The sequence below is a fragment of the Chrysoperla carnea genome, chromosome X (assembly GCF_905475395.1).
Source record: "Chrysoperla carnea chromosome X, inChrCarn1.1, whole genome shotgun sequence".
NCBI lineage: Eukaryota > Metazoa > Arthropoda > Insecta > Neuroptera > Chrysopidae > Chrysoperla > Chrysoperla carnea.
The window spans coordinates 6,521,998-6,548,422 of record NC_058342.1 but is presented as its reverse complement, the minus strand read 5'-3'; the positions used below and the strand labels follow the sequence as shown (position 1 = coordinate 6,548,422).

Below are 26,425 nucleotides of genomic sequence, written 5' to 3'. Positions count from 1 at the left end.
TTTAAATAATTTTTTTTTTGAATCTTATAATTAAAATTGTATATCGGGTCATGATGAAGACATACCCGTTTAAAAAAACAATTTTTTCCTTTCGTCACTTGATATTGTATTTTTCGTTTTTTGACCCTCTAAAAATGTCAGAGGTGTAATTTGTTCTTTTCTTGTCTTTGTAAATGTAACGGTACCATTTTTTAAATGTAAAAGTACAACGTGAATTTTTCTTTGTACGTATAGGTAAAAAATTAAAATTATTTGTTTAGAAAAGAGATGGCTAAAGTTGTAATATTTTATTTTGATAAGATAGTAGAAAGTTAGGGAAGTTTTTATTAAAGCTTAAGAATTTTTATGATTGTTGGTAATTTTTCTTAAATTTGTTATTTAAATCGTATTATAGGTTCTAATTAAGGTTGTCTATGATTTAGTTAATCGTTAATATATTTGTACTTTTCTTTCTTAAATTTATAATTTATGCTTAATGTGAAAATTATTTATTAGTCGTCTACTAAAATTTGAATTTCTGGATAGGGAATGCAAGCTACAAAAATTTCTAATTAAGTTTGTCTATGTTCTGGTTAATCCTTAATATATTTGTACTTTTCTTTCTTAAATTTATTCTTATAATTAATGTAAAAATTATTTATTAAGAGATAGTTAGATTTGTTATTAAAAAATTTTGATAAATTAATAATGTTTTGTTAAAGCTTAAAAAATTCTTTAACATTGTTAGAAGTTTTTCTTAAAGTTGTTATTTAAATTGTATTATAGATTCTAGTTAAGGTTATCTAAAATTCTATTAATCGTTTTTCTTAAATTATAGTTATACTTAGTTAGACAAATGTGAAAATGGATGCATATCTTTGAGTGATTAATTTGGGGCGAATTTTCTTGCTTTCTTTATACGTAGGGTGATTGCTTTAAAAATTTTTTTTTTTTTTTTCAAAAAAAAAAATTTTTTTTTCCTGACTCTTGGGGAATGTTCCGTAATTTATGTCGGTTAAAGTACATAAATTACGAACAAACAGATTATATAAAATAATAGAACTACTTTCTTATGCGCAATGATTGATGCGCGAATTAATTTACCTACTCGTTTGAGTATTGATTAGGAGCTCTCTTCTTTTTGGGATCTCCTAGAGTATGGATTAAATTTAAAATATCAACAATAATGGATCCTAGATCCAATATAACCTTTAAATTATTTTGCACGTGATGGTATTTTAAAAACGATATGTGAGAAAGCAGAAGTATTTTTATTCAAAATGATCTGGTAATGTTTAATTTATTATAATTATTGGATTTTTGGAGATAGTTTGAAAGGGTTTTTATTTCAATATATTTTGCATCCATTTAAACTTTGATATAAATTTATTTAAGGTTTCTTGATTAAAATGTCTTAGAATTTATTAATCTTTATTTGTAAAACACTTTAAATTTTGTGTATTTACTAAATATTTGATTTTGTTATTCAGTAAACACTTAATGTGTTAAATTTAGGATACTGTACCAATTCTTGTTATAAATTATGATTTACATAAAATATCTTTCAAGTTTATAAATTATCTTTGATTTTGTTTTTAACTCTTTCCCTTTTCGACATTTTGTTTTATAGATGTGAGGTTCAAATCCATGCGGTAACCTTTGGAAAGTAAAGAAATGAAGCCTTTGCTTTGAACACCAAACATGCATTCAAGTTCTGATCTTAAACCTCTGGACCTGTCAGTTTGAATATCAGGGTGGCTTTAAATAGTACAAATTATCCCGGAAAACTGTATGGGTGGGCCCTTAGCATACTTTTTAACTCGTACTCTAAATCTTTTCTTAACTTCGTAACTCGTAACTTGTAAATCTTAATTTTGATATTCATATTTTAATTTTCTTATAACCCCATCGTGGGTTATCCTTCGTTTTATTCTTTTTGCTTCATTTTATTTAATAATTTTTTAATACATATAGAAGTCTGTGAATAAAGTTGATAAGAAATTTAACGCTTTTTTCACTAACATAGAGTGTTTGTGAATCACTAAGTCGTTAGTGCAAACGCCAAAAAACGATAAGTATCATTTTTGTGGTAATTATCACGAATGTTTGTGAACAGCGCTACTGAATCACCATGATGTTAGTGCAAGCGCCAAAAAACGATAAGTATCGTTTTTGTGATAATGCCATACATACAATAGAATTCAAGCCATACATTTCTAGATGAATTGAACCTCATCACTTTTGTTAAATTTTCTTCTGTCATATTTGTTGTTAGAATTAGTAACGCTTTTGAGTCTGCATTGGTGAAGTATTTACTTTCTTCGTTATATCTTTTATTCATCTTCAGAGGCGTCGAAATTCAATGGTTCAGGCGCTAACGATTCTCCGTTGATCACTTGTTCGGCTCCAAGAACACTTTTTATTAATATTAACACTTTGTATTTCCATGTGGCCTAATTTGATTTTCCCTCTAATAAACCAATGTTAACTTTTAAATCCATATTTACGTTTCACAAAACTTGAATTCACTTTTCGAAAAACTTCGCCTTTGTTATTATCACTAATGTTCACATGTTTTTCTTCTACACTAAATAACTTCACCCCATTTCTGAACCATGCTGAACCCCATAACCTATTGAAGTTATATCCATAACCCATTGAGATTATTTGCATAATCTGTTGAGTTTACGATAAACTGTTATGGTTCTTTAATCCGCAGAGATTTGTTAATTAATAACACAATATTAATGTAGAGAAAATTAATGTATCTATTCTAGTTTTAATTGAACATAAAAAATTGAATTCATCCTAATAAAAAACGTGCTTGTACACATGAATGGCTATATAACAACTATCCCGCCAAAACTGGCCTTGTTGGTTACAACTAATACTGATTACCAACTTCACTTAAATAAAACTGTTTATGATAATATAGAGGCAATCATTAAGTCTCAACAGATAATTGTCACGAATGTTTGTGAATAGCGCTACTGTTCTTTCTATTTGTTATTTTTTGAAACTTTATTATTTTTAATCTCTGATCAATGATCTCTCTGTTGAATTTGTGAGGATTTCCCTTATGGAAAAAATAAACTGTTACAAAGTTTTAATAAGAGTTCTTAAAGTTTTACTTTCTCTCACAAACTCTGAAAAAGTCTTATAAACTCTGAATAAGATCTAATAAGACGTAAAAAGTAGGAATTATTCCATCTTTTCGTCCTCTGCCAGAAGAGTTATTCAGAGTTAATAAAACTTACTAAAAGAGTTAGTAAGACTTTTTCAGAGTTTTTAATACTTAAAAAAAGTTTTTAAGAATTTTTTGAGGCTGTAAAAAGAGTTATTCCGACTTTTTAAAACTTTCAATAGTAAATTTATAGGTTATAAAAAGAATTAGTAAGAGTTTTTAATACTTAAAAAAAGTATTTTATAAAAATGTCAAAAGAATTAGTAAGAGTTTTTAATACTTAAAAAAAGTATTTTATAAAAATGTCAAAAGAATTAGTCAGAGTTTTCCTGACTTATTTTCTATATTTATTAAAATTTTTTGCGGATTACATTCCTGTGTTGCAAAATAATTTATTACGGGATATTTAAGTTTCACAGGACGAATTTATAATGACGACGATAACTGAAATATTTTCAAATATAAATATAATCGCAGTTCAAACGTTTAAGGTAATAAATTTGAAGAAATAATTAAAAACAAATTTTTATTTTTTCTATCTATTTTTACATAGTTTTTTTTACATTTTTTAAATTATAAAATCTTGCGCTGTTTTTTGAAGCTTATATTAATATTTTTTAAATCTATTTACTATCGCTTTAATTTTATTCATTTCTAATTATCATAAATAAATAAATTATTAATTAGTAACATAAAAGTATACATAATACTTTACGAGCAATTATTGCACGCTGTTCAATGGACGATATTACTTTTTTGTTTGATTATGACAAAAACTTGCAACTTATATTAACTTTTTTTAAAACAATAAATTATTAATTATTAACATAAAAACATAAATAATATCTTACGAGCAGTAATTACACTCTTTATATCCCTTTTATCAAATTGGTCATTTTCAAACACTTTTTTTTTATTGTAATTTGTAAACATAATTCAGTTAAATAAAAATACAATTTAATGGAAAAATAGATCAAAAATAATTGACTCGATAATTTTTAAAATTCAATAAAAATTGGAAGCAAATTTTCAAATAAATCAATTATATAATTTTTATTTTTATTATTATCAATAATTATTAACTATCAATTGTTTTTGTCAATCTTTTTTAGATGAAAATTTTTAAAATCAATCATTCAAAAACGGATTGAAATCAACGTCTAAAATTTACTCTTCAATTTAGATACTACAAAATGACAAAAAAATGTAAATTTAAGAGAATTCGTACCTTTCGGATTTCAGATCCGGACTAAATTTTTTTTTGTTGGTTTGTTTCTTCAGTAGATTTCGTTTTGATAGAGACGATTTTCTTCTGTCGTGTATCTCTTCTTCTCGGCTTTCGTAAACTGTTTCAACGAATAAATTGTACTAAAATTTTTAAAATATGTTAGCAATGCAAATTTTACAGAAAAAATTTTCGCGTTTTTTTATATAAAAATACCACCAGGCTAGCTTGACATTTGTTTAGTTTTGTATTTTATTTTATTTAGAGCCAATATATTATAACACATAATAACCAGCATACATACGCACTGATATAGTCTCTGTACACAAGTGTTATGTCTTGTTGTGTACGATACTTCACCACCCTTCTTTCAATTTCTTGTACAGTTGTATATAAATTAAAAATTAAGTACGTTCCTTCCTATAAACTATTGTAAAATAAAGTATTTTCAGCATGGATTAATCATATCTACCAATTTTTTTTCACAACCTCTTAAGTCCTAAACTTAAATAAAAAAAAAAACAAGTGAAAACAAACAAATGACTGAATCAATTTTTGAAATACCCTGTACATACTATATAATTTGCGCCCTCAAGGGTAAACAGTGAAGTTTACGAAAAAATGTTTCAAACAAAAGTTGTTAATTTTTTTATAAGAAAGATTTGTTACACTTTTGTTCAGTCTATAACGGCTTACAATATTGATCTGTGGACCCAAGACCCAATTTTCACACCTCACTTTTTCGGGTGTCAAATCGGCAGTCGAAAATATTCGGACCGATTTCTCCTATACTTTGCATATTTCATTTACATACTAATTAATACTTTCTGAACTTAATTTTTTTTTCAATTACTTATTTTTTAATTAAACGAAAAGAGTAATTTTGGCAAAAACCAAAGTCAAAATCAGAGTTTTTTGAGTGCACTTTGTTGAATATTTATTATCAATCCTCAAAAATAAAATTTATGATAATAATAATAATAATAATAATAATAATAATAATAATAATAATAATAATAATATTTATTTGTGCTTGACCAATAACAGACAGGTATACAAAACGTCATAAAAGAAAAATTACATGTAATAATCAATCTATGTTGAGTTTAAGATCCATTCATTTGAAGAATAAAGATTCAAGGTATAAAGAAACTGTTTCAATTGCCTCTTAAAGAGTTGGAGTGGTAGATATTATAGTTTGCTATTATGTGGTATATTGTTAAATATTCGAATTATAGAATTGGGCGGCCCTTTTAACGATTTTGTTAAAGTACAAGGATTTATTTTTAATTTATTTTTATTACGAGTATCGTGTTGATGATCCATATAGTTACTCACGAAAAGATAGGAATATTGTTTAAAAAATACTGAACATTCGTACACATATAAATCATGTAAAGTAAGAATCTTATTTTCTTTAAAAGCCGGTTTACAAGACGATCGTTGGCTAATGCCAAACATCGCCCTTAAACATCTTTTTTGGGCTATAAATAAATTTTTAACACGAGGAGAATTTCCCCAGAAGGCAATTCCATATCGCATATTGCTTTCAATATAGGCATAGTATATGTTAAATAAAATTGATTTTGGTACAGTATCTCTGATCGTGCGCAAAAGGTAAGTGTATTTACTAAGGTAAAAATTTACAAAAGGTAAGGTAGTCTTTCCGTTGATCTTACGTTCTCTTTTCTCCGATCAGCTGGACTCAAGTCCGAAACAGAAGGCTTTATCATCGCTGCCCAAGATGGTGTGATAGCGACGCTAACTCACCAAAAGTATGTATGTAAAGAAGCAGTCTCCACCACTATGTCCTGAGCGTGCAAATCTCAGCCGGAGACGCTGATGCACCCCATCTCGGCATGTCCTTCTTATGCCACGAACACCTTCATACATCGCCATAACGCTGCCCTCCGCGTGCTGTACTACTTCTTGAGACACAAGTATGAAGTGGACCCTACGCAAGTCCTACCATATGCTCCAGGCGAGATCGAGTCCGTCGTCAAGAACGAGAAATGCATTATCTTCTGGAATTTCTCGTTCCCAACTACCAGGCAGCTCTCTGCTACTAAGCCTGATATAGTGCCCAGGATATCTTATCTAAGACTATGTACGTCATCGAGTTCTCTGCGCCTGCAGAAACGAACATAGTCACGAAGGAGGAGCAAAAACGGACTAAATATCTTGATCTCTTACAAGAACTACGACAACTACACCCTGGCTACTCAGCCAAAATGGTTGTCCTCATTATCGGTTGCTTAGGCGGAATTCCTCCCACTCTCGAGACGAATCTATCTCAAATTCCGGTCTGCAGGTCTCATCTTCGTCACCTTATCTCTTTTATGCAGAAGGCTGTCATTATAGGCACCCTTCGTACATTGAGATCGCATCAGACTGTCTTCAAGTAACAGCCCTTGAAGTTTCTTTTTTCTTTTCTTTTCTTTCTTTTAGTAGGTTCCACATCGCTGCGGTGCAGGGACGGAGCCTGCTTGACCAGGACATTAGACAGACTTACGTACCACCGACTCGGAAGACAGACGGACCAACGGACGTCGCGTGGACTGACGAACGTACAGACTACACGGCCACAAGTCAGTGAACTTTTTTCAAAAGACGTAGCTGCCTTGTGAAGATTTATGTCTCTCAAGGAGATGGGAGGCTCTGGGGTGTAAATCCTGTATCCTCTCTCCCTCCTTGGCAGGCATGAATTCGTTAATTTCAAATTTTAAATAATAATAATAATAATAATAATAATAATAAGGGCAGGCAATCCCTTACCTCACGTCCGAGCCTAACACTAGGACACGTGCCATACCCGGTAACCATTAATTCCGCTCAAAGTGATGGGCTAACGAGGTGGGTCCGTGCTGACTCAGCGGAGCTAAATGAGTCAAATCCAAAAATGTCAAATTTGAGAAGCAGATTTTTCGGTCCTCAGGCGGGTAGTAGTCGACTCAGTCCTACAGAACCACGCCCCCCTGCAGGTGACACTTCTACCTTACCTATAGGGGGTAGCTCTCACGGATATGAGGGAGAGCAATCAAATTTGGCTTTGGATCCCAGGCTAGTCCCGGAGACTAGACGTGCCGCTGACGACGAAGAGCCATCTCAAGGCACTTCTCAAGAAAGTCGAGCGAGCACACAAAACAGTCGTCCTCAGCGCTTTCAATGGACGAAGGCACTTAAGGCTGACCTGCTCACTTGTTACGAAGCAAGTGAACCATCTAGAAGTGGCTATATGGGCAGGATGCACACCCTCTGGTGCGAAAAGCATCCCGAACTTTCCCATATGAAATCGCAACATCTGCGCGATCAAGTATCCCGTCTCAAAAAAACCGTATTAGACAAACCCCGAACAGGACAAGAGAAACGATGCAGGACTACGCAAGCGGAAGTGAATCGAGGTGATGAGATAGAGCCGGCTGCTATTGGTGTAGTTCATTCTACAGGATGAGCCAGTATTAGAAAGTGAGAGGTCTGATACTGAGACACAGGATCGGGTATGTCAAAACACCCCACCACCACCTGTGTTAGAGGCTTCACCACCTACGCCTCTGATACCCGAAGATATCCCAGCACTACCTGCGTTAACGGCGGAAACAGCCACGCCACTCACTTCGACCACGGAAGCGAACGTAGAGGAAACTCCGATCCTTCCTGCTGAGCCACCAAACACTCGTTTGGAAGAGCTTAAAGAACGGTTTCAAAATATCCTGTTCAAAACCGATAATGACCTTTCCAAACGCAAACGTCCCAAGTACCGAAAAACGTTTGCCAAAGCACAAGACCTTGCTTTAATCAACCAGATCGTCGACGATCATCTAAATCACACAAGTAGCCTACTCGAAATCGATAGCTCCATCTATGCTGCAATGTGTGCTCTTTCTCCTGCCCCCAAGTCTACTGAGACAGCCGAGGAGAAAACACGCAAGCGTATAGAGCAACTTGACTCCAAGTTGACCCCTCTTCGAAAGACGGTATCACGTATCGAGTGTGTGTTAGAGTACCAGAAAGCTGGTAAACCCTTCACCCCAAAGGTGCGAGCCTTCGCGCGTGAACTCAGGCACCAACACCACACACTCAACAAGGGTATCCTGCTCACTATCAAGCAGCAAAACATTGAAAAGATACGTGCACTAGCTCTCGCTCGGAAAAAGCTAGTTAAACGCGAGAAGTGTATTCGAGAGAACAAGATCTTTGTATCGAATCCTTCCCGTTTATTTACAAAACCCCCTTCTATCGTCGAGAATCCACCTTCGAAAGAGCAAATCGATGGCTACTGGCGTGATTTATATGAAAAGTCGACTAGTGTAGATAAAAATATAAGACCAATCAAACTGTTCGAAAGGTTCTGCAACGCGCGCCTAGCAAAACAAGCGGTCCTAACATCTGTTACCGCTGATGGAGTATCCCTTGCTTTCAAAGGCAAGAAGAATCATTCGGCGCCTGGCATGGATGCTGTGTCCAACTTCTGGTGGAAACGTTTAACTTCCACACACGCACATCTTGCTAGGCACTTTACTTCATACATCCTTGGGTACGGGACCTTTCCAACGTGGTTCGCGGAAGGACGAACAGTTTTGATTCCCAAGAAAGGAGACCTTTCAGTTCCGAGCAATTATCGCCCGATTACATGTCTCAATACCGTGTACAAAGCGTTCACCTCCATTCTTAATGAACGCATACTCACAACCATAGAACCGGTTTGGCAGATGATATACGAGCAACGCGGCTCCAAACGAGGTATATCAGGTTGCAAAGATAATCTTCTTGTTGACAGATGTATCTGTCAAGACGCCCGTCAGTATCAACGCGACCTGAGTATGGCCTGGGTGGATTATAGGAAAGCATTTGAAACTACCTCTCACCAACTCATATTGGTGCTGCTCAAATGTTTGAAAATTCACCCCGATATCATCAGATGCATTGAAGAGCTGTTACCTTTGTGGAAGACCAAATTTACCACTAGATGTGGTAAACGTACTGTCTCAACAGATCTGGTAACGTATAAGCGTGGTGTCTATCAAGGCGACAGCCTTAGCCCGCTTTTATTCTGCATCTCCCTTATGCCCCTTTCCTTACGCTTGCGAGAAGAAACTGGTTACCGTTGTGGTCCCCCGACAGATAGGAAGCATCAGGTAACTCATCTATTCTATATGGATGACCTGAAACTTTATGCTTCTTCTGAGAGCAGTCTATCTCAAGCTCTCAAAGCTGTTCATCAGTACACGAAGGCTATTGGCATGGAATTCGGACTTGATAAATGTGCCGTCATTCATTGTAAGAGGGGTCGTGTCCCTGATTACGATGCAGACGTGCAACTCACAGATGGAAGCATCGTGAAACATCTCGATGAAGAAGAGCTCTACACATATTTGGGTGTCGGATAAAACCACATTCAAAGTGTGTCTACTGTCAAGGAAGCTCTTCGCGGCAGGTATAGGCACCGTCTTCGACAAATCTGGCAATCAGAATTGTCTGGGATCCATAAGATCCGTGCTACTAATATGCTTGCAATACCCATCCTTCTCTATTTTTTTGGTTCCATCAAATGGACAATAGAGGAGCTTAAGGAACTTGATAGAGGTACTCGCAAACTCATGAACGTCAATCGTAGTTTGCACCCACGTGCTTCTGTACCGCGTAATTACCTCCCACGCCAGCAAGGAGGTAGAGGTCTCCTATCCGTTGAATGTCTACATGATAGGGTAGTTTAAGGAATAGCTTGTCAGGTCATAAATAGTTCTGACCCTCTTATGGAACTCGTGCGCGATCATGAGTTACAGGGTAAAGGAGCATTCTTGTTCTCTGCAGCACAACATGCAGCGTCTAAATTGGGCCTTGCTTTTGATCCGTCTAATCGTGATCTTGATGATAACGTAGTCCTTCTCTCCAAATCTCGACTTCGTTCAGCTGTGAAACGAGCTGAAATACGCTCCCTCTTCGAAGATCATCGGAATCGTGACCATCAGGGAATGTTCTACCGTCATCTAGACACCTGTAGTCTTTCCGTTGATCTTACGTTCTCTTTTCTTCGATCAGCTGGACTCAAGTCCGAAACAGAAGGCTTTATCATCGCTGCCCAAGATGGTGTGATGGCGTGCTAACTCACCAAAAGTATGTATGTAAAGAAGCAGTCTCCACCACTATGTGCAGAGCGTGCAAATCTCACCCGGAGACGCTGATGCACCTCATCTCAGCATGTCCTTCTTATGCCACGAACACCTACACACATCGCCCTAACGCTGCCCTCCGCGTGCTGTACTACTTTTTGAGACACAAGTATGAAGTGGACCCTACGCCAGTCCTACCATATGCTCCAGGCGAGATCGAGTCCGTCGTCAAGAACGAGAAATGTATTATCTTCTGGAATTTCTCGTTCCCAACTACCAGGCAGCTCTCTGCTACTAAGCCTGATATAGTGCTCCAGGATATCTCATCTAAGACTATGTACGTCATCGAGTTCTCTGCGCCTGCAGAAACGAACATAGTCACGAAGGAGGAGCAAAAACGGACTAAATATCTTGATCTCTTACAAGAACTACGACAACTACACCCTGGCTACTCAGTCAAAATGGTTGTCCTCATTATCGGTTGCCTAGGCGGAATTCGTCCCACTCTCGAGACGAATCTATCTCAAATTCCGGTCTGCAGGTCTCATCTTCGTCACCTTATCTCTTTTATGCAGAAGGCTGTCATTATAGGCACCCTTCGTACATTGAGATCGCATCAGACTGTCTTCAAGTAACAGCCCTTGAAGTTTCTTTTTTCTTTTCTTTTCTTTCTTTTAGTAGGTTCCACATCGCTGCGGTGCAGGGACGGAGCCTGCTTGACCAGGACATTAGACAGACTTATACCACCGACTCGGAAGACAGGCGGACCAACGGACGTCGCGTGGACTGACGGACGTACAGACTACACGGCCACAAGTCAGTGAACTTTCTTCAAAAGACGTAGCTGCCTTGTGAAGATTTATGTCTCTCAAGGAGATGGGAGGCTCTGGGGTGTAAATCCTGTATCCTCTCTCCCTCCTTGGCAGGCATGAATTCGTTAATTTCAAATTTTAAATAATAATAATAATAATAATAATAATAATAATAATAATAATAATAATATCACCGGTAAACTAAATCGGGCTCAGCCCTGCTATGAAATAGATGAGACAATAATAATAATAATAATAATAATAATAAAGAAGCTACAGCCGACGACGGACGAGACACCCGTGATGATTTGCCTGTGGATGTTGCCACCGCAGACAATTCTTCCAGGAGACGCATGAAGTGGACAGACGAAATGAATCAGTTCATACTGCGAACCTACCTGGAAGTGACCCGACTTGAACAGGATAAAACCGGATACAGACAAAAACTATACCAACAATTCACACAAAAATACACAAAGCTTACACACATCACAGAACAGCGACTCGCCGATCAACGCCGGACAATTATCACACATACACTCATTCCCCTTACAATACAAAATCAAATTAGACAACAAGTTCACCACCAAATACACACCATACACAACACAGGCATAATACACATGGACACACAGACAACACAAACAGTCAAAAATAACAATAGTAACAATAGCAACGATAACACATCCATCACACATATCCAAAACTCACTTAACACTGCATTGGCGGAATTCACAAATTTAGACCCCACACAGAAACACAAACTACCAAAACTACACCATTCACGCAATCTCACCAACATAGTCAACACGCTTAACAATTACATTTTACCACAATACTTATCACAGGACACAACATTTACAGATTTACACAACATCATTTACTGCGGAGCTATTGCAGCAGTTAGGTGTAATGGTCTCAAGGTAACATCACCCTTAAACATACGAAACACACGCACTTCACAAACACGCGTACCGGCTTGGGAAAAGCGTTTAAATTCTCGTATTACGAGTATAAGGCGGGACCTAGGCCGGATCACACAATACATACAAGGAACGCGTACACAAAAACTCACCAAACACATACAAAACATCAAAACAACATACAGAATACACTCCAAATACGATGTACATAACACCGCTCTAGAGGAATTTAGGGATACCCTACACCAAAAACTCACTGTATACTCTACACGACTCAAACGATACAAAGCTGCACACAAACGAAAAATACACAACACTCAATTCCAATACAACCAAAAGTTTTTCTACCGATCACTCACACACAACAACACACCACAGCACGATACACAACCACCCACAGAACACTCACTTTTTACATATTGGTCTGGTCTTTGGTCCGAGGAAGTTCAGCACAATGTTGAAACCTGTTGGATCGGAGACGAAATCCACAAAACAAACAACATTACACTCATGACAAAAACAACAATTACTACAAAAGACATACACAACGCTACACAACACTTACACAATTGGAAGAGCCCTGGCGTGGATCAAATACACAACTATTGGCTGAAACACTTTACATGCACACACGAACACCTCGCAAGACATTTTACAAAATTCATACAACACCCTCACACAACACCTCCTTTTCTAATGAAGGGCATCACTTATATGATACCGAAGGATAACGATGCAATAAATCCAACAAAATACAGACCCATCACATGTCTATCTACACTATACAAGTTAATCCCTTCATGCATCACACAAAAAATTTACACACTCATTACAGACAACAACATTCTCGCAGAGGAGCAAAAGGGCTGTCGGAAACTATCAAGAGGTTGTAAGGAGCAACTCATTATAGACTCGGTGGTGACCGAACAGGCCAAACACAACAACAGAAGCATGTACACAGCTTACATAGATTACAAAAAAGCATTTGATTCCGTGCCGCATTCCTGGCTTCAGAGAGTATTGAATTCATACAAAATTGACGAACACATTATACAATTTTTAACACACGCCATGTCGTTATGGACAACCACTCTAAATTTAACACACAATAGCACGACCATTACCACAGATACCATACACATTAGACGAGGTATCTTCCAGGGAGACTCATTGAGCCCCCTTTGGTTCTGTCTCGCTCTTAATCCACTATCACATATACTCACAGATTCGGGATGCGGTTTCAAGGTAAAGTTCGACAAAGAATTCCATAAAATATCTCACCTTTTTTACATGGATGACTTGAAACTGTATGCCTCCACACAAACACAATTAACACATTTAATGCGACTGACTGAAATATTCTCTGCTGACATCCGGATGGAATTCGGTACTGACAAATGCAAAACACAACACATACATGCTGACCCAGGAACGCCTGTTTTATTTGACCTGCAAAATGGTGGTGTCATTAGCCCCATGGAGGAGGGACAATTTTACAGCTATCTTGGTGTGCTGCAATCACAAGGCATCCCACACACAGATATAAAACAAACACTTACACAACACTACATACAAAGAATTCAAAACATACTCAAAAGTGGTCTTGATGGTAGAAATACCGTTAGAGCCATCAACACATACGCTACACCATTTCTCACATATTCCTTCGGAATCATAAAGTGGACAAACACAGACATTAAAAACATACAAATTAAAACACGAACAATCATGACAAAACACAGAATACACCACATACACTCATCATCAGCCAGGTTGGTTTTACCACGGTCTTTAGGAGGACGTGGTCTCACAGATATCCAACTATTACACGATCGCCAGCTCCATAGCCTACGCGAGTACTTCCAATCTAAAACACACACATCACACTTACACAATGCCATAACATCCGCAGACAAGTCATACACGCCACTTAACATGCACACAACACAACACTCTCTTCCACCAACCAAAACACAACACACATCCACAAACATGCAGACATGGAAAACGAAGGTTTTACATGGAAGGTATTTTCATGAGCTTAGTCACGACTGTATTGACCGAGAGGCTTCGCAAGCCTGGTTGACCAAGTGTAATATCTTTCCGGAAACCGAGGGCTTCATGTTTGCAATACAGGATCAAATCATACATACACTGAATTACAAAAAACACATACTCAAAGACAACGCACAACAAACAGACCTATGTCGGCAATGTCGACAAAAACCAGAAACAATACAACACATTACATCAGCATGCTCACGTCTTACCCAAACAGATTACAAACACAGACACGATCAGGTAGCAAAAATAATACACCAAAAACTCGCCATAAAACACAAACTCACAACAGACAACTCACCATACTACAAATACACTCCATCTTCAATTCTCGAAAACAACACGCACAAATTATATTGGGATAGAACAATTATCACAGACAAGGCGGTACACTACAACAGGCCAGACATTACACTTATACACAAACACACAAAAACCACATTCCTCATAGACATTGCAGTACCCAACACACACAACCTTCAGTCTACACACACTGAAAAACTAACAAAATACACCGATCTAGCTGTCGATCTGAGGAATCAATGGAAAATGACAACAGTTGTTGTCGTTCCGGTGATACTAAGCTCAATAGGCGTCATACCAACAACACTTCACAACAGTCTGCATACACATGAACTACACAAAAACACATACATACAATTACAAAAGGCAGTTATAATTAATACTTGCCGTATAGTGAGAAAGTTTCTCTCTATGGGACACAGCACTCTCCAAACACAAACATTAACCACTGCTCAACAAACAACAACAAACACAACATACTCTCCGACCAATGCAAACACACTCATGCCAAACACGGAAACTTCACACCAGCACTCACACAACACACAGTTACACACACAAAACATAACGCAAGAAATATACCCGACACAACACAGCACATCTACAACAACACTCACACACGCAACATCAGCACATTCTCCAAACCAAACACAAAACAATACACAAGAAACAAACTCATCACAACACAACATCATTACTTACACTACAACAGCACTCATACACGCACCACCCCCACTTTATCGAAACGAAACACATAACACACCACCCATTGCTCGGTTAACAAGCCTCACACAAGATCAAATATCAAGACCATCAGATGTCTCAAACAAAACACAAAACACTTCACAAGAAACACAACATAGTATAACTTTATTAACCACAACACCCATACACGTACCACCACCAATAAATCAAAACCTCACACAAAACACTTCACCCATTGTAAGACTCACAAGACTCACACATGGCCAAATTGCACACTATTCAAAATCGACGGAGAACGTCCCAATCGCTCATCGAACGCGAAAGCGAGCACAGCACAATACAACACCACACACATCACCCAAAAGGCGAGGTCGCTGAACACAATAAACATACATACATTTATACGCACTACAAGAACAAAAATACCCTCACAAATATACACGCACACTCACACACATTCTCCGGTTCACATGACAGACCAGAACAAGGAAAAAACAGTTTACCGTCACTTGACTGTGTCCGTGCGGTAAACTAAATCGGGCTCAGCCCTGCTATGAAATAGATGAGACAATAATAATAATAATAGGTATCCTGCTCACTATCAAGCAGCGAAACATTGAAAAGATACGTGCACTAGCTCTCGCTCGGAAAAAGCTAGTTAAACGCGAGAAGTGTATTCGAGAGAACAAGATCTTTGTATCGAATCCTTCCCGTTTATTTGCAAAACCCCCTTCTCTCGTCGAGAATCCACCTTCGATAGAGCAAATCGATGGCTACTGGCGTGATTTATATGAAAAGTCGACCAGTGTAGATAAAAATATAAGACCAATCAAACTGTTCGAAAGGTTCTGCAACGCGCGCCTAGCAGAACAAGCGGTCCTAACATCTGTTACCGCTGATGAAGTATCCCTTGCTTTCAAAGGCAAGAAGAATCATTCGGCGCCTGGCATGGATGCTGTGTCCAACTTCTGGTGGAAACGTTTAACTTCCACACACGCGCATCTTGCTAGGCACTTTACTTCATACATCCTTGGGTACGGGACCTTTCCAACGTGGTTCGCGGAAGGACGAACAGTTTTGATTCCCAAGAAAAGAGACCTTTCAGTTCCGAGCAATTATCGCCCGATTACATGTCTCAATACCGTGTACAAAGCGTTCACCTCCATTCTTAATGAACGCATACTCACAACCATAGAACCGGTTTGGCAGATGATATACGAGCAACGCGGCTCCAAACGAGGTATATCAGGTTGCAAAGATAATCTTCTTGTTGACAGATGTATCTGTCAAGACGCTCGTCACTATCAACGCGACCTGAGTATGGCCTGGGTGGATTATAGGAAAGCATTTGACACTACCTCTCACCAACTCATATTGGTGCTGCTCAAATGCTTGAAAATTCACCCCGATATCATCAGATGCATCGAAGAGCTGTTACCTTTGTGGAAGACCAAGTTTACCATTAGATGTGGTAAACGTACTGTCTCAACAGATCTGGTAACGTATAAGCGTGGTGTCTATCAAGGCGACAGCCTTAGCCCGCTTTTATTCTGCATCTCCCTTATGCCCCTTTCCTTGCGCTTGCGAGAAGAAACTGGTTACCGTTGTGGTCTCCCGACAGATAGGAAGATCAGGTAACTCATCTATTCTATATGGATGACCTAAAACTTTATGCTTCTTCTGAGAGCAGTCTATCTCAAGCTCTCAAAGCTGTCCATCAGTACACGAAGGCTATTGGCATGGAATTCGGACTTGATAAATGTGCCGTCATTCATTGTAAGAGGGGTCGTGTCTCCGATTACGATGCAGACGTGCAGCTCACAGATGGAAGCATCGTGAATCATCTCGATGAAGAAGAGCTCTACACATATTTGGGTGTCGTTGAAAACCACATTCAAAGTGTGTCTACTGTCAAGGAAGCTCTTCGCGGCAGGTATAGGCACCGTCTTCGACAAATCTGGCAATCAGAATTGTCTGGGATCCGTGCTACTAATATGCTTGCAATACCCATCCTTCTCTATTCTTTTGGTTCCATCAAATGGACAATAGAGGAGCTTAAGGAACTTGACAGAGGCACTCACAAACTCATGAACGTCAATCGTAGTTTGCACCCACGTGCTTCTGTACCGCGTTATTACCTCCCACGCCAGCAAGGAGGAAGAGGTCTCCTATCCGTTGAATGTCTACATGATAGGGTAGTTTAAGGAATAGCTTGTCAGGTCATAAATAGTTCAGACTCTTTTATGGAACTCGTGCGCGATCATGAGTTACAGGGTAAAGGAGCATTCTTGTTCTCTGCAGCACAACATGCGGCGTCTAAATTGGGCCTTGCTTTTGATCCGTCTAATCGTGATCTTGATGATAACGTGGTTCTTCTCTCCAAATCTCGACTTCGTTCAGCTGTTAAACGAGCTGAAATACGCTCCCTCTTCGAAGATCATCGGAATCGTGACCATCAGGGAATGTTCTACCGTCATCTAGACACCTGTAGTCTTTCCGTTGATCTTACATTCTCTTTTCTTCGATCAGCTGGACTCAAGTCCGAAACAGAAGGCTTTATCATCGCTGCCCAAGATGGTGTGATAGCGACGCTAACTCACCAAAAGTATGTATGTAAAGAAGCAGTCTCCACCACTATGTGCAGAGCGTGCAAATCTCAGCCGGAGACGCTGATGCACCTCATCTCGGCATGTCCTTCTTATGCCACGAACACCTACATACATCGCCATAACGCTGCCCTCCGCGTGCTGTACTACTTCTTGAGACAAGTATGAAGTGGACCCTACGCCAGTCCTACCATATGCTCCAGGCGAGATCGAGTCCGTCGTCAAGAACGAGAAATGCATTATTTTCTGGAATTTCTCGTTCCCAACTACCAGGCAGCTCTCTGCTACTAAGCCTGATATAGTGCTCCAGGATATCTTATCTAAGACTATGTACGTCATCGAGTTCTCTGCGCCTGCAGAAACGAACATAGTCACGAAGGAGGAGCAAAAACGGACTAAATATCTTGATCTCTTACAAGAACTACGACAACTACACCCTGGCTACTCAGTCAAAATGGTTGTCCTCATTATCGGTTGCCTAGGCGGAATTCGTCCCACTCTCGAGACAAATCTATCTCAAATTCCGGTCTGCAGGTCACATCTTCGTCACCTTATCTCTTCCATGCAGAAGGCTGTCATTATAGGCACCCTTCGTACATTGAGATCGCATCAGACTGTCTTCAAGTAACAGCCCTTGAAGTTTCTTTTTTCTTTTTTTTTTCTTTCTTTTAGTAGGTTCCACATCGCTGCGGTGCAGGGACGGAGCCTGCTTGACCAGGACATCAGACAGACTTACGTACCACCGACTCGGAAGACAGACGGACAAACGGACGTCGCGTTGACTGACGGACGTACAGACTACACGGCCACAAGTCAGTGAACTTTCTTCAAAAGACGTAGCTGCCTTGTGAAGATTTATGTCTCTCAAGGAGATGGGAGGCTCTGGGGTGTAAATCCTGTATCCTCTCTCCCTCCTTGGCAGGCATGAATTCGTTAATTTCAAATTTTAAATCATAATAATAATAATAATAATAATAATAATAATTGTAGTGGCTCTGGCTAATGGACGTAATATCCAAAGTCGGAATACTTCTCGAATAAATTTATACGGAAAAATGTGAAATGAAATGAAATGGTTGCACTAACCTTTTGAACGCCTACTCCGGTAATAATCTTCAAACTTCTTCTGGTTTCACCCACGTAATTTGGATAAAAGGATGGATAATTATAGGATATTATAGTGAACTAGTTTGAAGTAGTAACTTGATAAGTAAACCGTTTACCGAACGTTAATTATACGTACGAATTAATAACACATATAGAAGATGAGGACGCACTGTCCTTGGTATACAGACGCACTATCTGATTACACTACTGTTGTACAGCACAAAAATGAGGGACACACTGTCCGCTTTAAATTCACAATGAGAACCAACTGTTCGCGTTGACTGACTCTCGATAAGTGAGTGATTGCGCAAAGGGCAATTACTCAAATTAAAAGGAGACAGAATATCTCCGTTCAAAAAAAAATAGATTTAATTCTCTTTAAACAAAATTTGTGTAAACACCAAAAACCAGAGTCGGATTTGAAGATAAGTTCAAAGTCCGAATTCCGGCGTAAACATTCCCCCCACCTTAAAACACTGTTTTAAAATTAAGTAAAAAAAAGAACTCTGTAACTTAATAATAAAAAAAAAATAAAACCAATAAATAAATAAACTGGTAGATTCAAATTTAGGATCATACGTCCTTAACACTTATTGAGCCGTATGATTCCGTTTGTAAAATCTTTAAAGAATTATTGGGACGGTCGGGGGCACAGCTTCACCACTGGTCTTTTATACACTCCATTTTTGGTTTTGACCGTGGCGACGCGAATAATGTTATCATTTCCCGGAAATACCTCTTCTATTACACCAGTAAGCCATTGAAGTGGCGGTAAATTATCGTTTTTAATTAAAACTAAAGTACCCGGAGTTACAGGACAGGTTGGAGTATTCCATTTTTGTCGCGTTTGTAACTCGCCTAAATATTCTTGGTGCCATCGTTTCCAATACGATTGGACCAAACTATCAAGCAATTCCTTTCTTTGTAACTTATTTAGGGGCTTATCAAGTACATTATATGCGGGTAAACGTTGTAAAGGGGTTAACGTTAAAAAATGAGCCGGGGTTAACGGCAAACCCTCGGCCGCATCTGAAGATTGCCAGACTAATGGGCGTGAATTTAACAAGGCTTCAATTTGTATAAGCACGGTTGAAAATTCCTCATATGATAAAATTTGCTCCCCAATAACTCTAGTTAAGTGAGTCTTAACTGATTTTATCATACTCTCCCAAGCTCCTCCGAAATGGCTCCCAGTGGGTGGATTCAATCGCCAAATGATACGTCGACAAGACAACTCTGAATTTATAGCTGATTGGTAGAGATTAGATTGAACAAATTCATACAACTCATTTAAATATCGTTTAGCACCAATAAAATTCGTACCTGAGTCAGAATAAATTGTAGAACACGGCCCACGTCTAGATAGAAAACGCTTGAACGCAGCTAAAAAAACATCCGTACTTAAATCTGATGCCAATTCTAAATGAACCGCTCGGGTTGTCAAACATGTAAAAAGACAGATGTAAGCCTTTTGGGATCATACTCCACGATGCCTACTTAACGTTATATAGAATGGACCACCATAATCGACACCGGTATAAGTAAATGCCTTAGCTTGAGATACTCTGACACTGGGTAAATCAGCCATAATTGGTGCGTGTGAACGCGGTTTAGTTTTAAAACAAGTATTACACTTTTGTACATGAAAACGGACCGTTCCTCTCGCGGCTAAAATCCAATATTTTTGACGCAATACGGACAATAATAAATGAGGTCCGGCATGTAAATTGAATCGATGATTATAATCGATTAATAAATCAACAAAATGATCTCTTTTGGGGAGTAGCATGGGATGTTGTTGGTCGTAAGCAATCACCGCATTGACTAAACGACCTCCTACCCGAATAATGTTATCCTGTATGAAAGGATTCAGAAAGCGTATTTTCGGAGAACACAGTTTGTCATTCTTCAATAAACGAAACTCTTCTCGAAAATGAACACGTTGAACACTAGAAATTAAGTAATTCTCGGCTTTGGTTAAATCTGTAGCTATAATATTTTGCCGTTTTGGCAATATTCTAGCGAATCGCAACACAAATACGGTTGATCGTATTAATTTTAACCAAGAACCGCAACGATTAATTAATGAATAAAGAGGATGCTCTTCCTCTTCGAAAACGGGTAACGAAATTGTCTTAGCCTCACAGACAACTTCTTGCTCAATATTTTTTGTAAAGGGTTTTAGAGGCCACTCTGACCTATCACGCGAACACCATGATGGTCCACTCAACCACAACGGATGTTCAAGAAATTCTTTCGGTAATAATCCTCGAGACGCACAATCCGCTGGATTATCGCTACTAGAAATATGATACCACGACGACACATCAATTAACGATTGAATTTTTGATACACGGTTAGCTACAAAAGTCTTCCACTTATGGGGGGAACCATTGATCCAATTAAGCACTACCATTGAATCGGAAAACGCAAACACATTAGTAATATTCACTCGATTCGAATATTGGGCAATAACACACTTCAAAAGTTTTGCTAATAATAATGTCGCACATAACTCTAAACGAGGGATAGTTAAAATTGTTTTAACTGGAGCCACTTTGGATTTAGCACATAATATATGAAGTTGTATGTGACGGTCCGGATCTATAATCCTGGAATATATAACTGCGGCATATGCTTTGGACGATGCATCGCGAAATGCCAACAATTCTAGCGAAGAACCCGTTTTAAATCCAATAGGACGTGGAATTTTTATTTGACTTAAGTCGTTTAACTCATTTTGAAAGACTTTCCAAATATTTTGTAAATAATTTGGAATAGGTTCATCCCACTCAAGTTTGAGTAGCCACAATTCTTGAATTAGTAATTTCATATGTAAAGATACCGGAACAAGCAAACCTAAAGGGTCCCAGATACGCATTACAGTTTTCAAAATATTTCTTTTTGTACATTCTAAATTTTCAACACTAATAGAAAAGCTTAGAACGTCGCTATTTGCTTGCCACTGCAAGCCAAGCACCTTCAAAAACTCCGTAGGGAATTCCAAAATTTGATTTGACCGAGCATGATCAGGAATTTCATCAGATAACTCACGTAAATGAGTCGCCCATTTTATTAGTTCCATGCCTCCTGCTCGGAATAAACCGACTAATTCACGATAAATGTTATGCGCGATCGACTTTTCGGCCACAGAACAAATTATGTCATCGATATAGATATCACGTAATATTATCTCGGACGCTAAAGGAAATTTTTTCGCTTCATCGACAGCTAATTGGCGTAAAGTGCGTAAAGCTAAGTAGGGAGAACTCTTAACCCCAAAGGCAACCGTGGTTAATTGGCAAATTTGAATAGGTTCTTCACCAGAAAACCTCCACAAAATACATTGATATTTTTGATGAGGAGGACACAATTCAATTTGTCTATACATCTGTTTCACATCTGATGTCATAGCAAATTGAAATAAACGAAAATTAAGTAGAATGTCAAAAATATCAGTTTGTAATTTCGGACCGGTATATAAAGTATCGTTTAAAGATATTCCATTATCGGTTTTCGCGGACGCATCGAAAACCACTCGTAATGGTGTAGAACTGGAGCTAGCCTTAAAAACCCCGTGATGAGGAATAAAGTAGCCACATGATTTAGGATGTAGACCACTTATGGTCTTCAGATGACCTTGGTCGAAATAGTCACGTATAACTTCCATATATTGTTTTTTAAACAAAGGCATAGAGGCGAATCGTTTTTCTAAGTTTTGGAATCGTCTTAAAGCAGAAGTATAAGAGTCTCCTAAATCAGAAAAAATCTTTCTAAATGGTAAAGCTACCTCATATCGACCACTTACGTCTCGCTTAACAGACGCCGCAAATAATTTTTCGCACTCTAAATCGTCTGCGTTTAACACGGTACCGTTTGGCACTTCCTCTATATCCCAAAATTGTTGGATGAGTTGATCCATATTAAGGGGAGAGTTAACACAACAATAAGATTGAATGATGTTATTAGTGACTTCAGCTTTCGCTTTACCCATAATAATGAAACCTAACGTCGAATCAAGGGCGACTGGCGAATCCGGACCTGTGATTCGAAGTCCCTTCAGAATGTAGGGCACTAACTCGGCGCCTATCATTCCATCAATCTCACTCGGTCGATAAAATTCATCATCTGCCAAACGCAAATTTTTAAATGTATCACACACTTCACTATCAATCACACAGGTTGGCAACTGATCCGTAATTTTATCAACTATTAAAACATCCATCGTGTATTTATTGTGAATATCATATTTACTATAAAATTTTAATTGAGCTTGTCCGTTGACGCGTTTTTCGGAAACACCGATTCCTGGCACGGTCAGACACGCTCGATTCACTGGTAACTTGAGTCTTTGACAACACCTCTGAGTTATGAAATTGCATTGACTTGCACTGTCAATCAAAAATCTAAATAAAAAATTTTCTCCAAAATGAGATACAACATGTACTTGAGCTGTAGCCAATAATACAGTATATTTCGATTGCACTAATTCTGATGTCGAACACAAACTCACCGGAGGAGATGGCTTGCATTCAACTGACACACTCGATGTGGAGGGATTACCCTTTAAAACTTCTGAATTATCTTTACCATTGGCATCTGACTTATGATGAAAATGTAAAAGCGTATGATGGCGTTTTGAACATTTACGACAGCTCGAGTTTGAACTACAATTCTTTACACCGTGATTGGAATGCAAACAGTTGAAACATAAATTATGTGCTTTAAGCACATGGACTCGTTCCGTAGGCGTTAAAGACATAAATTTATGACACTTGAATAATTTGTGATCTCCCTTACATTTTGGACAAATTAATTTCTCACACGTATTATTACTCATAACATCGGACGAATTTGAATCGGCACTAACAGCAAATGAATGCATCACCGCCTTAGAATTTGCTTGCTTACTGGAATTAGCTGAACCACTAGTTCGACTCAGTATTTTCGCTTGGGTTTTGATAAAAACGGAAAGTTCATTGTAAGTGGGAATGACCCCTTTAGCCAATGACTGTTCAAATAACTTCTGTGTATGCACATCCAATTTTTGTAAGGCAATTGTCATTAAAATAAAATCGGATAACTCTCCCACCTTTACTTGCTTTAAAGCATTAACGGCACTATCAAATTTTTCAACAAATAAGTTTAAATTTTGACCACTTTCCACTAAAAAAGGTTTGAATTTCAAAATTTGATCCAAATACATAAAGGCTATCTGCCGTGAATCTTGATATTTATCAATTAATGAATCCCACATAATTGAATAATTTTCAGGTGTAGGAGGTACCCCACTACATAAAGCGAGTGCATTGTGAGTTAAACTTCCTAATAAATAATGTAATTTGGAAATACTATCCAATTTTATGTTTTCATGCACCAATGATTTGAAAGTAGCATAAAATATAGGCCATCTTAGCGGGTTGCCATCAAACGATGGAATCGTAATTTTAGGTAGCCTAGGAGAGACTATAACCCCAATCGATTTCACCGATTCATTTACTTGCTCGGATTTTTTCACCTTAAGAGAATCAGCTACGGATTTAATGTGACAAAACAATTCATCAATTACATTTAATTCTTGACAATTTGGCTCAAATTCAGGATCTAGCTCTAAATTTATTAAATTTATATCATCAACTAGGAGCTTAAACTCATTACAGGTCTCGTTCAAAGTCGAATATCTGATAAGAAAATCATTCACAATTGTCTCATCCGCAATGTTTTGACTTTTATCAAATAATAGCTGTACTCTTTTGAAAAGGGTTTGCTTTTTCGAAGTTAAAACCTTTAATTTTGATTTTAATTTAGCTTCAGCCATTATTGTCAATAATCAGTGACAGCAGGTGTACGTAAACAAGTAATACACAAATAGACTAAATAGTGTGTATTGTATTTTGTAAACAAACGATTAAATGGTTGATTTGAAATAAATTTTATAAGTATTTCGTACACAAAGATCAACACTTTGATTATCATGTAAACAAACAATACGTACTCAATAAGTGTGTGTTAACTTAAATACAAGTAACCAGTTTTAAATAACCATTTACTTTACTTCGAAATAAATATTGTAAAAAGTATTTATTCCATCAAAAACTCAATAATGCCCAAATCTACAGAAAAATGATAATGATAATAATACTCAAACAATATAAACAATAAACACCGACTTGAATCCGTCGAAAATTTTGATATTATGAAACAAAAATATCTGTTTATTCACTCAATAAAACAGTGTTTTAAGTAACTACTGCGCATATCATTGGTATGTAATGTTGTCTCACTCTCACGTTGTAGACATGCGCACACGATAAAACTATCTAGCAAGCTTGTTTGCTAGCGAAAACAAGTTATATCATTAAAAAATATCTTTTCGCGCGTTTTTTACACGTTTTTTTTTACTCCAATTTTTTCTCAAAAATTCGACAATTCTCCGCACAAATCATGCAAAAACGTATTCCCCAGGCTCACAATCCGCTTCGAAGGACCAATAAATGTAGTGGCTCTGGCTAATGGACGTAATATCCAAAGTCGGAATACTTCTCGAATAAATTTATACGGAAAAATGTGAAATGAAATGAAATGGTTGCATTAACCTTTTGAAGGCCTACTCCGGTAATAATCTTCAAACTTCTTCTGGTTTCACCCACGTAATTTGGATAAAAGGATGGATAATTATAGGATATTATAGTGAACTAGTTTGAAGTAGTAACTTGATAAGTAAACCGTTTACCGAACGTTAATTATACGTACGAATTAATAACACATATAGAAGATGAGGACGCACTGTCCTTGGTATACAGACGCACTATCTGATTACACTACTGTTGTACAGCACAAAAATGAGGGACACACTGTCCGCTTTAAATTCACAATGAGAACCAACTGTTCGCGTTGACTGACTCTCGATAAGTGAGTGATTGCGCAAAGGGCAATTACTCAAATTAAAAGGAGACAGAATATCTCCGTTCAAAAAAAATAGATTTAATTCTCTTTAAACAAAATTTGTGTAAACACCAAAAACCAGAGTCGGATTTGAAGATAAGTTCAAAGTCCCAATTCCGGCGTAAACAATAATAATAATAATAATAATAATAATAATAAGGGCAGGCAATCCCTAACCTCACATCCGAGCCTAACACTAGGACACGTGCCATACCCGGTAACCATCAATTCCACTCAAAGTGATGGGCTAACGAGGTGGGTCCGTGCTGACTCAGCGGAGCTAAATGAGTCAAATCCAAAAATGTCAAATTTGAGAAGCAGATTTTTCAACCCCACCCCCCTTCAGGTGACGCTCCTACCTTACCTATAGGGGGTAGCTCTCACGAATATGAAGGAGAGCAATCAAATTTGGCTTTGGATCCCAGGCTAGTCCTTGAGACTAGACGTGCCGCTGACGACGAAGAG

The 26,425-nt window shown here is 37.8% G+C and overlaps 2 protein-coding genes across 2 annotated transcripts; one reads left to right on the top strand and one right to left on the bottom strand.

The window, feature by feature from the left end:
- The first annotated feature begins 15,008 nt into the window (after positions 1 to 15,008).
- LOC123302829 (mucin-3B-like) lies at positions 15,009 to 15,680 on the top strand. Its single transcript, XM_044885920.1, has one exon. The coding sequence runs from the start codon at positions 15,009 to 15,011 to the stop codon at positions 15,678 to 15,680; it is 672 nt and encodes a 223-aa protein (XP_044741855.1).
- A 4,812-nt stretch (positions 15,681 to 20,492) lies between these two features.
- On the bottom strand, positions 20,493 to 24,833 carry LOC123302828. Its single transcript, XM_044885919.1, has one exon. The coding sequence runs from the start codon at positions 24,831 to 24,833 to the stop codon at positions 20,493 to 20,495; it is 4,341 nt and encodes a 1,446-aa protein (XP_044741854.1).
- Between the last annotated feature and the right edge of the window lie 1,592 nt (positions 24,834 to 26,425).

Coding starts and splice junctions, on each gene's coding strand:
- LOC123302828 (XM_044885919.1), bottom strand. CDS start 24,833: ATGGCTGAAGCTAAATTAAAATCAAAATTAAAGGTTTTAACTTCGAAA.
- LOC123302829 (XM_044885920.1), top strand. CDS start 15,009: ATGGGACACAGCACTCTCCAAACACAAACATTAACCACTGCTCAACAA.